Raw genomic sequence first — 13,579 nt, forward strand, 5'->3', positions numbered from 1 at the left:
CATTTTTATTTGTCAACCATGTTTAATATTATCAGTATTATTACCATTTATGAAAGTATATTTAAACCAGGACCCAGGAATGGTTGCTGTAGAGAGATTTGAACATACCACGATGGTTCTTTGACAAGAGGTGGGCAAGAACAAGATAACATTTGAGATGACAATACATATGCAAAATGACACTGTAAGTGATGTCAGTGGTATCAATTTAGCAAAAACGTTTGTTTAGGGAAGATAAAAACAAAGGTAATTGCAGAAGGCCTATTGTCCCATACAAGGCAGCTCCTATTTATAGCCACCCAATCTCACTCACATGCATGTCCAACCCATGCCTGAAACAATTGAGGGACCCCACCTCCACCACGTTATGCGGTAATGGGTTCCACAAATCGACAACCCTGTTACCGAACCAGTATTTACCCGAGTCTTTCCTAAATCTAAACTTATCCAATTTGTACCCATTGATTCGTGTTGATACTTTTAATACCATATTAATATCCCCTTTGTTATGTCCATTCATCCACTTGTAAACCTCAATCATGTCACCCCCTAACTCCTCACCTTTTCAGTGAATGCAATTTAAGCTTTGTTAATCTTTCTTCATATGAAAGATTTCTAATTTGGGGAATTGACTTCGTCATCCTACACTGAACACGTTCAAGTGAATTTATATCCATTCTATAGTACGGCAACCAAAACTGAACTGCATAATCTAAATGGGGCCTAACCAGAGCAAGATATAGCTGAAGAACAGTTGCCTTGCTACTAATGGTTCGATTAATAAATCCCAGTGTCCTATTTGCCTTATTACGAACTTTCATGCATTGATCTTTTGGTTTTAAATTCTTGCTAATCATAACTCCCACATCCCTTTAGCAATCTCGACAACCATCTAGCTCGTATCTTGTAAATCTATCATCATTACCTAGCCTCAAAACTTTACATTTATCAGCATTAAACTGCATCTGCCAATCTTTTGACCATTATAAAACCCTATGTAGATCGACTTGAAGTGATAGCGAGTCTTTTTCCGTGTTTATTTCCATGCCGATTTTTGTATCAGCAAATTTGCAAATGTTGCCATTCAAACCTGAATCTAAATCATTTATATATATTATAAACAACATGGGTCCCAGGACAGAGCCTTGAGGCGCTCCACTTACAACATTTTCCCACTCTGACTTAACCCCATTTATACTAACTCTGTTTCCTTTGGTATAGCCATGCCCTAATCCAACATAATATAGCACCCCCAATACCATGAGACTATCTTTTTAATCAGTCTTTCATGTGGCACTGTATAAAAAGCTTTGCTAAAGTAAAGGTACACATCACAATCCTTACTATCAACTGCCTCAACTATGCTGGAATAAAAAGATAGCAAATTTGTTAAATATGAACAGCCATTTGTAAAACCATGTTGCGAATCATTTATTAATTTGTTTTTCAAGATGAAGATGAATATTATTTGCAATTATCAATTCGAGTAACTCTCCCACAATAGACGTTAAGCTAATTGGCTGATAGGAGATAGATCACTTGCGTCAAACTTTCTTAAAAATTGGTACCACATTAGCAACCTTTCATGACTCTGGCACTCTGCCTGATTATTGATTTATTAAATATAGTAGACAGTGGCTCGCAAAGCTCCTCTTTGCATTCTTTAAGCACCTAGGCAAACACTTCATCCAGCCCTGGGAATTTGTTTGGTTTGAGCTTTACTATTTGTTTAATAACATCCTCCTTGGTAACTGCTAAACTAGTCAACCTGTCCTCGTCCCAACCCACAGACTGGTTAGGCTGAAGGCATAGTGTTAAATTCTCTTTAGTAAATACAGATAAAATATTTATTAAAAATACTACTAATCTCTTCGTCATTATCCGTTATCTGACCTGTCTCAGTTTTTAATGGACCTATCCTTTCCCTAATCTTTGTTTGATGTAACTAAAAACCCTTAATGTAAAAGATGTAAAAGGGATGTAAAACTAAAGAATACTGGGAAAGCAAAACTTCTGATCCTGAAAATCATAGGATACAACACGGTGCGAGACAAATTTCCGGACGCCCAAAATACATGCATTACCCACTACCATGATATGTTTAACAGTACCTCAGCCAGAAATTCTACCATACATGGAGTTTGGAAGATACCATTCACTTCTGGGAGATGTGACAGCTTCGTTAGCAGCAATGTCAAGGCTATTGGAGGCATCACCATCATGACTAGGAACCCAGAATAACGAGTGATGACTATAATAAAATGCCTCTTTCTGGTAAAGCTCCGGTGGCTAAGATTGCTTCATCTAAAGGGGCAATAAATCAGTTGTAAGAGTTCTGTTTGGCCTACTGGGAACCAGAGCCAGAACCTGGTCCCCTCACAGATGCACAGTGACAATTTGACCCACTGGAAAAGCATCCAGAAAGGAAGCAAGACTTTACACACAACTGGAGAATTCCCAGAAAATTGTGAAAGCCTCGAAACCAGCAAACAGCTTTGCAAAGATTTCAAATGAAACGATATTCACTCAAAATTTACTCGTCCACCTTAGTACTGACAGCAGCCACCAGTTGGCCTGGCCCCAGCCCATTGCCAGCTTTCCTGGCCAGTTCTGAAGCTGATGAACAACCCACCAACGAACTGGTGAACGTGGAGGGAATGGCAGGAATTGGGGAGCCAACATCTAGCACTGAACCAGAAAGAGGCATTTCATTACATTCAGTTCTGGATTTCTAGGGGAAGCCCCTGACACCCCCTGGTGGCTCCCTGAAGCAAACTAAGCACAGACAATGAAAATATGAGACTTGCCAGAAAGAAGAGGTGGCAGGTACTAGGACAGAGAAGCCAGGTCAGGAGATACAGCGAAAAGAAGCACAAGACCGACTGGGACCAATAACATCAACCAAGTACAGAGCTACTAGAACCCAGATAGAATGCTCAAACCCGAACCTGAAAATTAATCCAGGACAAGATGGAAAAGACCCGTGCCAAAGTGTCATACTTGCAAATATCATGAGCCTGAGGCTGCAGCCTGGCTAGATTTAATGACGCTGGACATCAGGGAAATGCAAGCCTTCAAACAGGAGACCAAGGAAAATGGAATCAACTCTATGCTTCAATATGGGCAGAACCTGTATTCTGCAGATAGTAGCAAAGAACAGCCTGGGACAACAAATTATACATCCCAGCTACAACTAAGCAGGCATCAATCACTAAAGGACCCTTTCTGGAAGCCAGCCAACCCATTCTTCGCCAGAAAAGAATTTTGTAAATGAACAAAATGCCCACCAAGGCCAAAAGAGCAAACCTGCACCATCAAAGACTCATTGTTGATGGTCTACTTCATGGAAATGGGGCAAAAGCATAACTAGTCTTTGAGAATGTTGGACACACCCCACATGTGAACCGCGTGGAGAACCAAACCTCAAGAAGACAAGACTAGCTACACGAAGTGCTCAACTAAACAGGAGGGACCGAGGTGACTCGAATCGGTTCGAGCAATGAATAATCAGGAACAAAAGCCAGTGGAACAAAAGCACGGAAATAGGAGGAAGCCAAATCTTCCACAGAGCATACATGTTATACAGCTGCAAACTTGCACTCAAACTGTGTACCCAAAGAAATGGATCCGACCATCAATCCTGGGTGGCATGGCGAGTGCTTGTCACGAAGCCCCAGAGACGAGGCATCTGTGAACACATTGTGCGATAGGAGTGAATGATGCAATGGGGCTGAACCTTGAAAAGCACGAAGAGGAAGCCAGCGAAGCAATAGCTGATGAAGGGTGAGTAGGGTGCAAAGTCTCTGGTCCCAGGAGCAGCAGAAAGGGTGGAACCGGAGAAACTGTTAGAATGCCTGGAGCCAAACCCTACCCATTGGGAAAACCCTGCAGGCAAAGTTCCCGCATAGCTGCTCAACTAACCGTGTCACCCAGGGCTGATCCAAGACTTGACAGCAATGAAGCTGCAGGCAGATCAAAGGCACTGGAGGCAGGGACAACAAAACTGACAGTGTCCCAAACAGTGTCCAGCCAAGTCTGAAACCAGAATGTAACTAAATGGGATTTCCACCAGGTCACCAGGAACCCAAGCCCTGTGAGCTGGAAAACAACCAGATCACTGGCCAGCTGACAAGTGAACCAACTGGGAGCAAAAACCAACCAGTCACTGAGATAGGCAACACACACATATCCAAAAGACAGCTGTGCCACAATGACCCACAATAACCTCACCGATGTGGGTAGCAATATTCAAGCCGAAGACAAGAACCCTGAAGCACCAAGCCTGTTGCCCCACAATGAAACCAAACCAGTCTTTGAACCCCAGATGAATATGAATGTCAATACGTATCCTTGAGGTCCAGGTACACTATGCATGTATCAACATGAAAACCTGAGCTAAGGTGGTTATGCAGAAGGTCAGATAAGGAATGAAGCTGTTCAAACCCAACAGACTAAGGATGCACCGTACATTTTCAGAGTCCTGCATCAGGATTGGGAACAATAGGGACACCACCAAAGGTAATCTTGACCATGCTTGATTCCAACAAAACCACAACGACAACACAGATCTGGGGAGAAATCCTGATCCAAAAGCCCCGACCCCAACATGGGAAAAGTGACCAACCAACTCCACCAGACTGAAGTAGACGACCCAAAATGGCCACGAATCTTGGGACCAGGAGCTGGCAAAACGAGCCAGATGATGCCCACCAGACAGGCCTGTCAATGGGGTGACCCTGCAAAAGTGTCGACATGACCCACAAGTGGAACCATCCCTCTGCTACATGTAGCAGAGATATCAAGCAGAAGAGACTCATAGTAGGAAGAACAATGACCCAGGAATCAACTTTCCTGAGGACCTACCTTGACCAACAGCAGGCGTGGCCCCAACTGGACCAGACAGCCTCCGACGTGCAGGAGCAAATCCCAGAAACACAGCAACTGGTTGACAATAAAGGGCTGCAGCCAACAAAACTTCAGAGATAGCCTTCTCAGGTAAGAGGAGTGGAGAGTAAGAGGCGGCAGACTATGGGATAAGGGACCAAGTCAGATCTAAAGACCAGGCCATCACTACCTAGCGACACTTGAGCTAAGCCAGGTAAAATGCCGTTACTGCCTCCCAAAGGAGAATTGCGTCGGTGCATAATTTATCGTAATGTGGTGGTACAACTATACAGTACATAATTTTGTGGAAATATATGACGTCTATCAGAATTTTTTTGAAGTGAAGTCTCCCCACCCACCATGAAAATTAGAATAAGACAAAATTGTGATGGATTATTCTGGTGCAAAACATTAAACACAGAAGGTAAAGGGTTAGAAAGTTCAAAACAAAAATATGATTGGACCCATTTTATTTATTATAAATGTTAAAGCTTTTCTTATGTATGACCTAGAATAACTTGCAGAATACTACTTCCACCAAAGACCAATGGATAGTAAATACATATATAGGAAACACTATGGAATGTAATACAAACAAAACTGAAGGTTTGGAAATACACATAGTATACACAGGTGGGGAAGCGGCAGTAATACACAAATGGACGGAAGATGTATGTGATCTGCAGAGGAGCATAAGGTAAAGAGAATGTAGGTGGTCTGAGGAAGCAGAGCAGGTCACTAGTTTAGTTGGTTATAAAATAAATCACTAAGATAATACTGTAAGTTTTTAGAGAAGATACACAAAAATACTGGAGATTATATTACAGAGTAAATATACTATGTTAGGATAGCACAGAACACTATTTCACCAGGGCTATATGAATACCATTTTGTCGTGGTCATCAATGTGAATTCTAGGAATGGGGAATAAGGCATCAGAATACAGTACTTATAAGAGATGAACACTCATTCTGACAAAGAATTCCCTGATGAACAGTTTTAATGTTATAGATCTTGCAGGTCAATAATATATATCCATAGTATAATAATATATATAAACTGTACTGTGGTATTTATAAGAGACATCCCTAACAATTTCTTTCATAACACAGTTTTAGGATCCTGTGTATGTCACGTGTGCAATCTCTGACGTAGAAGAGACCAAGTGTCAACACCACACAAGTAGTAATAGGGAAGACGGCTACATGCCAGCAATTTGTGGTGAGCGGGGTATATACCTAAAATGACCTGAGGATCACTATCACCAGTGGCCTCAAAAGGGACAGGAAACAAATGGCATGTCAAAGGATTCCCCCCCCCCCCACCCTAATTAAGACAACTTCCTATGAGCAATATTGACCTTGTATTACGAAGGGGTGGGGAATGCAGCTGCTAATGATCTGTGACTCAAGTTGTGGTTTTCAATGACAATACATGGCGAGCAAGGTAATAGGGAATATAGAGGTGTAACTTTTTCACTTCCATAGAATTCTTCTTCAGTAGTGCTTGTTACTGCTCTATTTTCTTTGAACTGATGCCTCCCCCATGATATGAAACTGGAAAACAGGGCAAATAATAATAAATGTAACATTATACTTAAGAAATGATGCCAATAATTACAGTATTTCATAATTATTCTGGGATAGTTCTCATTACCAGAGAACACTCGTGAAGTAAATGAGAATACCTTTTTCCAATTACATGTATCTTACGGCCAAGTAAACATGAAGCTTTTAATGAGTGGAGATTTTCTAAACAATTAAATTCTTCCCACGACCACTACTCATTCTCCCTCTATCTTCTATCTTCTATCTTTTAATCTGTATGATTGAGTCAAATTAGCTTTCACAATTCTGAATGAGTAATTCAAAATGCAGGGAATTGTTTGTTCAAAGTGATTGAAATATTTATGAGAATTCACAAGAAAATTCATGGAACCTTCAGTACTCTTAACTCGCCAGTCTTAATTTTCTACTTGGTATTCTGAACAAATAGCCACTATGAAGAAAAGATGCATGGGGAAGGGGGGAAGAGGAGGGGGCTCCTCAGACAAACTGCTTACCACCTCTCCCCAATGTGGTATCCTCGTACCCATCATAGTTCTCATGGCACATTCATGCCGTTGATGACACGGGTCAATATTCACCACCATGTGAATAACACAGATCACTTTTCACCTTCCTGGACACACAGTATTTGAAATATGACATTTCATCAAAATCAGCTTCCCCCCAAAACACAAGTTTGCAAACGTTTCCCATTATTTTGTTTTAACCATTTATAACAACAGTAACACTTCTGACCATTAGTGTTTTCATTGTACTATACAAACAATACTGGAAATACTGTACGGGGATATGTAACTACTAAAAGAAAACATTGTTCTCACTACTGTCAACACCAAAATGGCTTACAGCACCAACAGGATGAATGAAGAGAAAATTATGAACTGTTTATCTGGCTGCTCTTGCTTCCCTATTGTTAAGTTCATTCCTCTTGCGTAGAATTCTCTTCAGGGAAAATTTGCGATGCGGCAGCATCGTCTGACTGTTGAAGACGACCATCAGATTGATGTGTTCATTGTACGTCATGTTAGGTATCAACTGTGGAGGTAGAGAAACTCGCATTAACAATGAACTCATCAACTCATCAGTTGCATCACGCTCCTGCCCGTCCTCTTGAGCATTAATAACGTCAATGAATTGATGAACTAAACTGCCCGAACCTAATCTAGATAAGGGGGGGGGGGGGAATCAATTTTGAGAGCCTCTGTGATTTTTAGTTTATCAGTCTTTGCTGTTAGATAATTTATCCATCAAAATGCAATGTAGTATTTGAGAAGATGGTTCACATGTTGGCCTGACATAGCTCATACATCACATCACATATTCTCAACACATTATTCTCTCTGCACAGCTCTTCCATCATATCATATTTTCACTAAACCACACACATAAAATTAAATGAAAGTGGCAATCTTCAAGGGCATCCTGCACCCTTATCAACTCATGACAAGAACAGGCCAAAATGGTGTCACTTTCATTTAATATGTGTGGATCATTTTATTTGTTTCAGCCAAGCTAATACTCTCCGTACATAGTTCATTGATAATATACTCCTTACACAGCTATTTCATTCCATACCTGCTTGATGGGGTTCTGGGAGGTGTTCTACTCTCCAAGCCCGGCACGAGGCCAAGCTTGACTTGTGCGAGTTTGGTCCACCAGACTGTTGTTTGGAGCGGCCCGCAGGCACATAATATACTCCCATACATAGCTCATTCATTACATAATACACTCCCTACATAGCTCATTCATTACACAATACACTCCTTACATAGCTCATTCATTACACAATACACTCCCATACATAGCTCATTCATTACACAATACACTCCTTACATAGCTCATTCATTACATAATATACTCCCAAAATAGCTCATTCATTACACAATACACTCCTTACATAGCTCATTCATTACACAATACACTCCCATACATAGCTCATTCATTACACAATACACTCCTTACATAGCTCATTCATTACATAATATACTCCCAAAATAGCTCATTCATTACATAATACACTTCCTACATAGCTCATTCATTACATAATACACTTCCTACATAGCTCATTCATTACATAATATACTCCCAACATAGCTCCTTCATGACATAATATACTCCCAACATAGCTCCTTCATGACATAATATACTCCCAACATAGCTCCTTCATGACATAATATACTCCCAACATAGCTCCTTCATGACATAATATACTCCCAACATAGCTCCTTCATGACATAATATACTCCCAACATAGCTCCTTCATGACATAATATACTCCCAACATAGCTCCTTCATGACATAATATACTCCCAACATAGCTCCTTCATGACATAATATACTCCCAACATAGCTCCTTCATGACATAATATACTCCCAACATAGCTCCTTCATGACATAATATACTCCCAACATAGCTCCTTCATGACATAATATACTCCCAACATAGCTCCTTCATGACATAATATACTCCCTACATAGCTCCTTCATGACATAATATACTCCCAACATAGCTCCTTCATGACATAATATACTCCCTACATAGCTCCTTCATGACATAATATACTCCCAACATAGCTCCTTCATGACATAATATACTCCCAACATAGCTCCTTCATGACATAATATACTCCCAACATAGCTCCTTCATGACATAATATACTCCCAACATAGCTCCTTCATGACATAATATACTCCCAACATAGCTCCTTCATGACATAATATACTCCCAACATAGCTCCTTCATGACATAATATACTCCCAACATAGCTCCTTCATGACATAATATACTCCCAACATAGCTCCTTCATGACATAATATACTCCCAACATAGCTCCTTCATGACATAATATACTCCCAACATAGCTCCTTCATGACATAATATACTCCCAACATAGCTCCTTCATGACATAATATACTCCCAACATAGCTCCTTCATGACATAATATACTCCCAACATAGCTCCTTCATGACATAATATACTCCCAACATAGCTCCTTCATGACATAATATACTCCCAACATAGCTCCTTCATGACATAATATACTCCCAACATAGCTCCTTCATGACATAATATACTCCCTACATAGCTCATTCATTACACAATATAATCCCCACCCAGTTCATTAATTACATAACACTGATACTACTCATATAGGTCATTCCTTACATAATATCCTGGGAGGGTTGTGATAGTACAGTCGGCTCCGTTCTCCACTCACACTTGAGAATTCCGGGTTGGAATCCTAGGCAGGATAGAAATGGATTGGGGTGCATTTCCTATCACCTAATGCCACTGTTCACCTAGCAGTAAATAGATACCCAGGAGTTAGTCAACTTCTTGTGGGGTATCATCCTGGGGAATTCTGTAATTTGACCTGAAGGGGTGATAGTGGGGGAGGGGGGGTGATGATGGGGGTGATAGTGGGGGAGGGGGGGTGATGGGTGGGAGGGGTGATGGAGGGGAACCTTGATATAAGCCTAATGTGCATAAACACACACTGGCTGCCTGTCCCGGACACAATGAATTATAATTATGAACTTCATTCTTCAAACTTCATTCACTCTACAGCCTTCCCTAAGTGCCCTCGGAGGGCACTTAGGGAAGGCTGGCCTAAATGAATGCAGCCCTGGTACACTTCAGGTACATCTGGCCACCACACCATAAACAGCAGAGGATACCACTAAGGCAAAACACTGGGTAGGAATTCGAGGCCCGAGATGATGACCACCCTGGATTGCATTAGCCGACAAGCTTGAATGGCTAGGTCGCCAGCGCGGGGGGTCTGCGCGGATGAACGACAAGGCAGTGGGGGTGTTACATTTGCGTGTTTCCTTGGGATTGGAGGGAGTTCTGCCTCTGTTCGGTTGCAATTACCTTACCATGTGGGGTCTGTTTTGTTATGCCTACCTTTCTGGGTTCCTAACCCTGGTCAATGGCAGGTAATGAAAACCCCCAACCACAAGGGGGAAGTTTTCCAGGGTCATTGCTCCCTGTGCCTTGCTGAGGGGGGAAGGGGGGGCAGGTTCTGGCTCGTGGTCCCCGGTAGACTGAACTCTTATAACTAATGCTCTGGTCTAATGAATTGCATATTAGCCCAATAGCTCCAGGGAGCTAATGGGGCTCCCCACAGAAAATGCTAAACAAACCCATTGTGATCACAGAGGTATTCACAATCTGAAATACTCAAGATATGCCTCATTGATCAAAACAAAATGCACGTTTTTTATCATAATTTTGACATTTCAGGCAAGTGTGGAGCTGTTTTATATATACAGTACTGTAAATGTATTTTCAAAACAATATATGGAAAAATCAACAAAAGAACATCTTGTATCTAAGGTTAATCAATCTAATCCGACCTTTGGGGAAACGAAGAAATACTGGCTGGAGTCTTCCGATGCTGCCGTTTCCATCAGCATATTCAACATCTGCCGCTCGTTAATGGGATCCATACCCTGCAAACCCAATTATTGATCAATATCATAAAAGAATACAATTAATAACGATAATATTAACTCTAATAACAATTATTTTTATAAATGTTTCTAGCCACATTGTCATTGACACCGGATACATTATGTCGAAGCCCATGACATTAGTCTGAAAAGAACTAGATATACTGTACACATTATGTGGAAATCGGCTAAATTTTAACTAATATGTTTATAGCTAACAAGTATCAAAGAATGTTTAACATTTCTGATTGTGATAAAATGTAAAATATGTTCACCATGTTGCTTTGGGGAAGCTGAAAAAAAAAGAAGAGATGAAATCACGAGGTATAAGGTACATGACAATCCCCCATTATATAACCATAGATCAAAAGTGAATGCATGGCCTGTTTCTAGATGGCAATTGAATGTTTTCCATAATTGTATTTTGACATTTGGCCATTTCAGGCATCATGTAAATTGTTGATTTGAATTTACAGTACTTTCTTAATAAACCATCACCACTGTAGGAAACAAGGGACTGGAAAACAAGGGACTGAAAACACTAATAATTTTTTTTTTTTTCTTGGGAGTGTTATATTCTGATTGCCTAGGTAGAGAATTGCCTTCAAAGTAGAGAAAATTGCTAATATTCCCCCACCTCAAACTTTGTTTTGACCTTTGCCTCAGAAAGCTTAGGGAAGGTATCTTGAAAGTACGTGAAGGCTGCAGACCTATGAAACGTATCGCAGCCCTAGATAAGAAGTCTGCAGCCTTCAAGTAATGTACCTTCAAGATGTATTTCCCAAAGCTGTGTGAGGCAAATGTCAAAGCAAAGTTTGAGGAGAATAACAGCTATTTTCTATACTCTGGAGACAAGCATTCAGAAGTAACACTACCTAGGAACAAAAATTGAGTTACATTGTGTAATGTATAGTTACTCTCGTCTATTAACTGACCTAATGATTTCCTCCTCAAATATTCAGTTTTAAATACTTAGTATTTTTACCCTTGTAAGGATTCTAAATACAATTTAATGACTCGTGTAGCATGCAGACAATATGGCATAATATAGTAGCTGAAAATTAGAGTTGATCATGGTCCAGGGCAGACAAACATCATCAATTCTTTATTTTCAGAATTGTGGGTTGGATGTCAAATAGCATTTTCATTGTCTCACTTCTAACATATCTATAACTTGGTGACATTATTTCACACTTGTACAAAAGATTTCCTTTAAAAAGGTTATTTAGGAATTTCACTATAAAGGACTCTTGGACACTCATAACTTGCTTTAGTATCAAATGTTACTCTACAATTTAATTTTTCCAATTTTTTTCAGCTTTAACTTCATAAACCATTGTCAAAATTCACTTATACACATTACCTGGTTAATCTCATCAACACAACGAAAAGGCACAACTGCCAAACTTTGGAGGGCAAGGAGATACAGTGCTGTTGACACTGCACGTTCACCACCAGACTGGTGGTGAGCAGTCAATTCTCGAAGACGATCACTGTCCCGAAACCGCACCTTGATAACAATGCCATATTTACTGAAGTCATCATCTTTTTCTCCTTTGTCAAGCAGCACCTCTCCTGCACATCCCATCCGTGCCATGAAACTGGAGAAACTGGCACTGATTTTCTCCGTTATTTCGTTGACACGTGGCAGCCATCTGCAGGACAATTGGTGTATATTACCACAGAGCCAATCCTACAGCTTCAGTACTGCAAACCATTCTTATACAAAACATTTAAATGCTGTACAGTACACCAAGAAAACCGAGACGCTGAAGAAAAAAAAAAACCAGTGTTGTATGTAATGAAACGCCATTTTCTGGGAAAGACCCGGAGGCTTCCCGGAGCTATCCAGGCTGATATGGATATACATCATTAGATTTTGGCATCAGTGTGAATGGAGTTCTTAGGCCTACAAAAGGTCACGAGCCAGGATCTGGTCCCCCTCAGAGAGGCACAAGGAGCAATGGCCTATATAATTGCACATGTGATTTGGAGCCTTCTATGTCTGCCATCGACCGGGTCAGGCACCCAGAAATGTAAGCATCCCAAAACAAACCGTTATTCTGGTTGAAATTACTACTGAAAGTCAAACGAGTGGACAGAACTCCCCAAAGACAAATGAGTAAATGAGCATGACATCACCATGTGCCACGTCGCCATCTGCACAGCTTAACTCTCCCCAGGAGGGGAAAGGGAAAACTTTTAGTACAGTACTAGGTTTCCACTTGTCTCCTTATTCATGTTACACCCATGCTAAATAGTTTGTCTTTGTCCACCCTGTCAATTCCTTTGAGAAATTTGTAGGTGGAAATTATGTTTCCCTTATTTTGTCTCTCAAGGACACGAGGTTTAATTCCCGTAGCCTTTCTTCATAATTTGTACCTCTCAGCTCTGGGACTAGTCCAGTGGTATACCTCTGAATCTTCTCATACTTGTCTTGTGTTTACCTAGGTATGGACTCCAGGTGGTCTGACATGTGATATACAAGGTTCTGAACGATTCCTTACACAAGTTTCTAAAGGCAGTTCTTATGTTGGCCAATCTTGCATATGCTGCTCATATCCTTTTGATGTGGACTTCTGGGGACAAGTTCAGTGTGATATCAACACTCAGATCTCCCTCTCTACTTAACTCTTGAAGGATTTAACCTCAGAGATGATACCTTGTGTTCA

The 13,579-nt window shown here is 40.7% G+C and overlaps 1 protein-coding gene across 3 annotated transcripts in view; it reads right to left on the reverse strand.

Moving 5' to 3' along the window:
* Positions 1 to 5,339: 5,339 nt before the first annotated feature.
* The window catches only part of SMC5 (structural maintenance of chromosomes 5), a 71,301-nt gene continuing 63,061 nt past the window's right edge, over positions 5,340 to 13,579 (reverse strand). For all 3 annotated transcript variants that reach the window (XM_045754493.2, XM_069337132.1, XM_069337131.1), the window contains exons 21-23: positions 12,271 to 12,562; positions 10,812 to 10,907; positions 5,340 to 7,487 (exon numbers count right to left, since the gene is read on the reverse strand). In XM_045754493.2, the coding sequence (XP_045610449.2) occupies positions 7,338 to 7,487; positions 10,812 to 10,907; positions 12,271 to 12,562 (538 nt within the window). In that variant the 3' untranslated portion in view covers positions 5,340 to 7,337. The remainder of the gene's footprint in view (positions 7,488 to 10,811; positions 10,908 to 12,270; positions 12,563 to 13,579) is intronic.

The sequence above is a fragment of the Procambarus clarkii genome, chromosome 37 (genome assembly GCF_040958095.1).
Source record: "Procambarus clarkii isolate CNS0578487 chromosome 37, FALCON_Pclarkii_2.0, whole genome shotgun sequence".
Classification (NCBI taxonomy): Eukaryota; Metazoa; Arthropoda; class Malacostraca; order Decapoda; family Cambaridae; genus Procambarus; species Procambarus clarkii.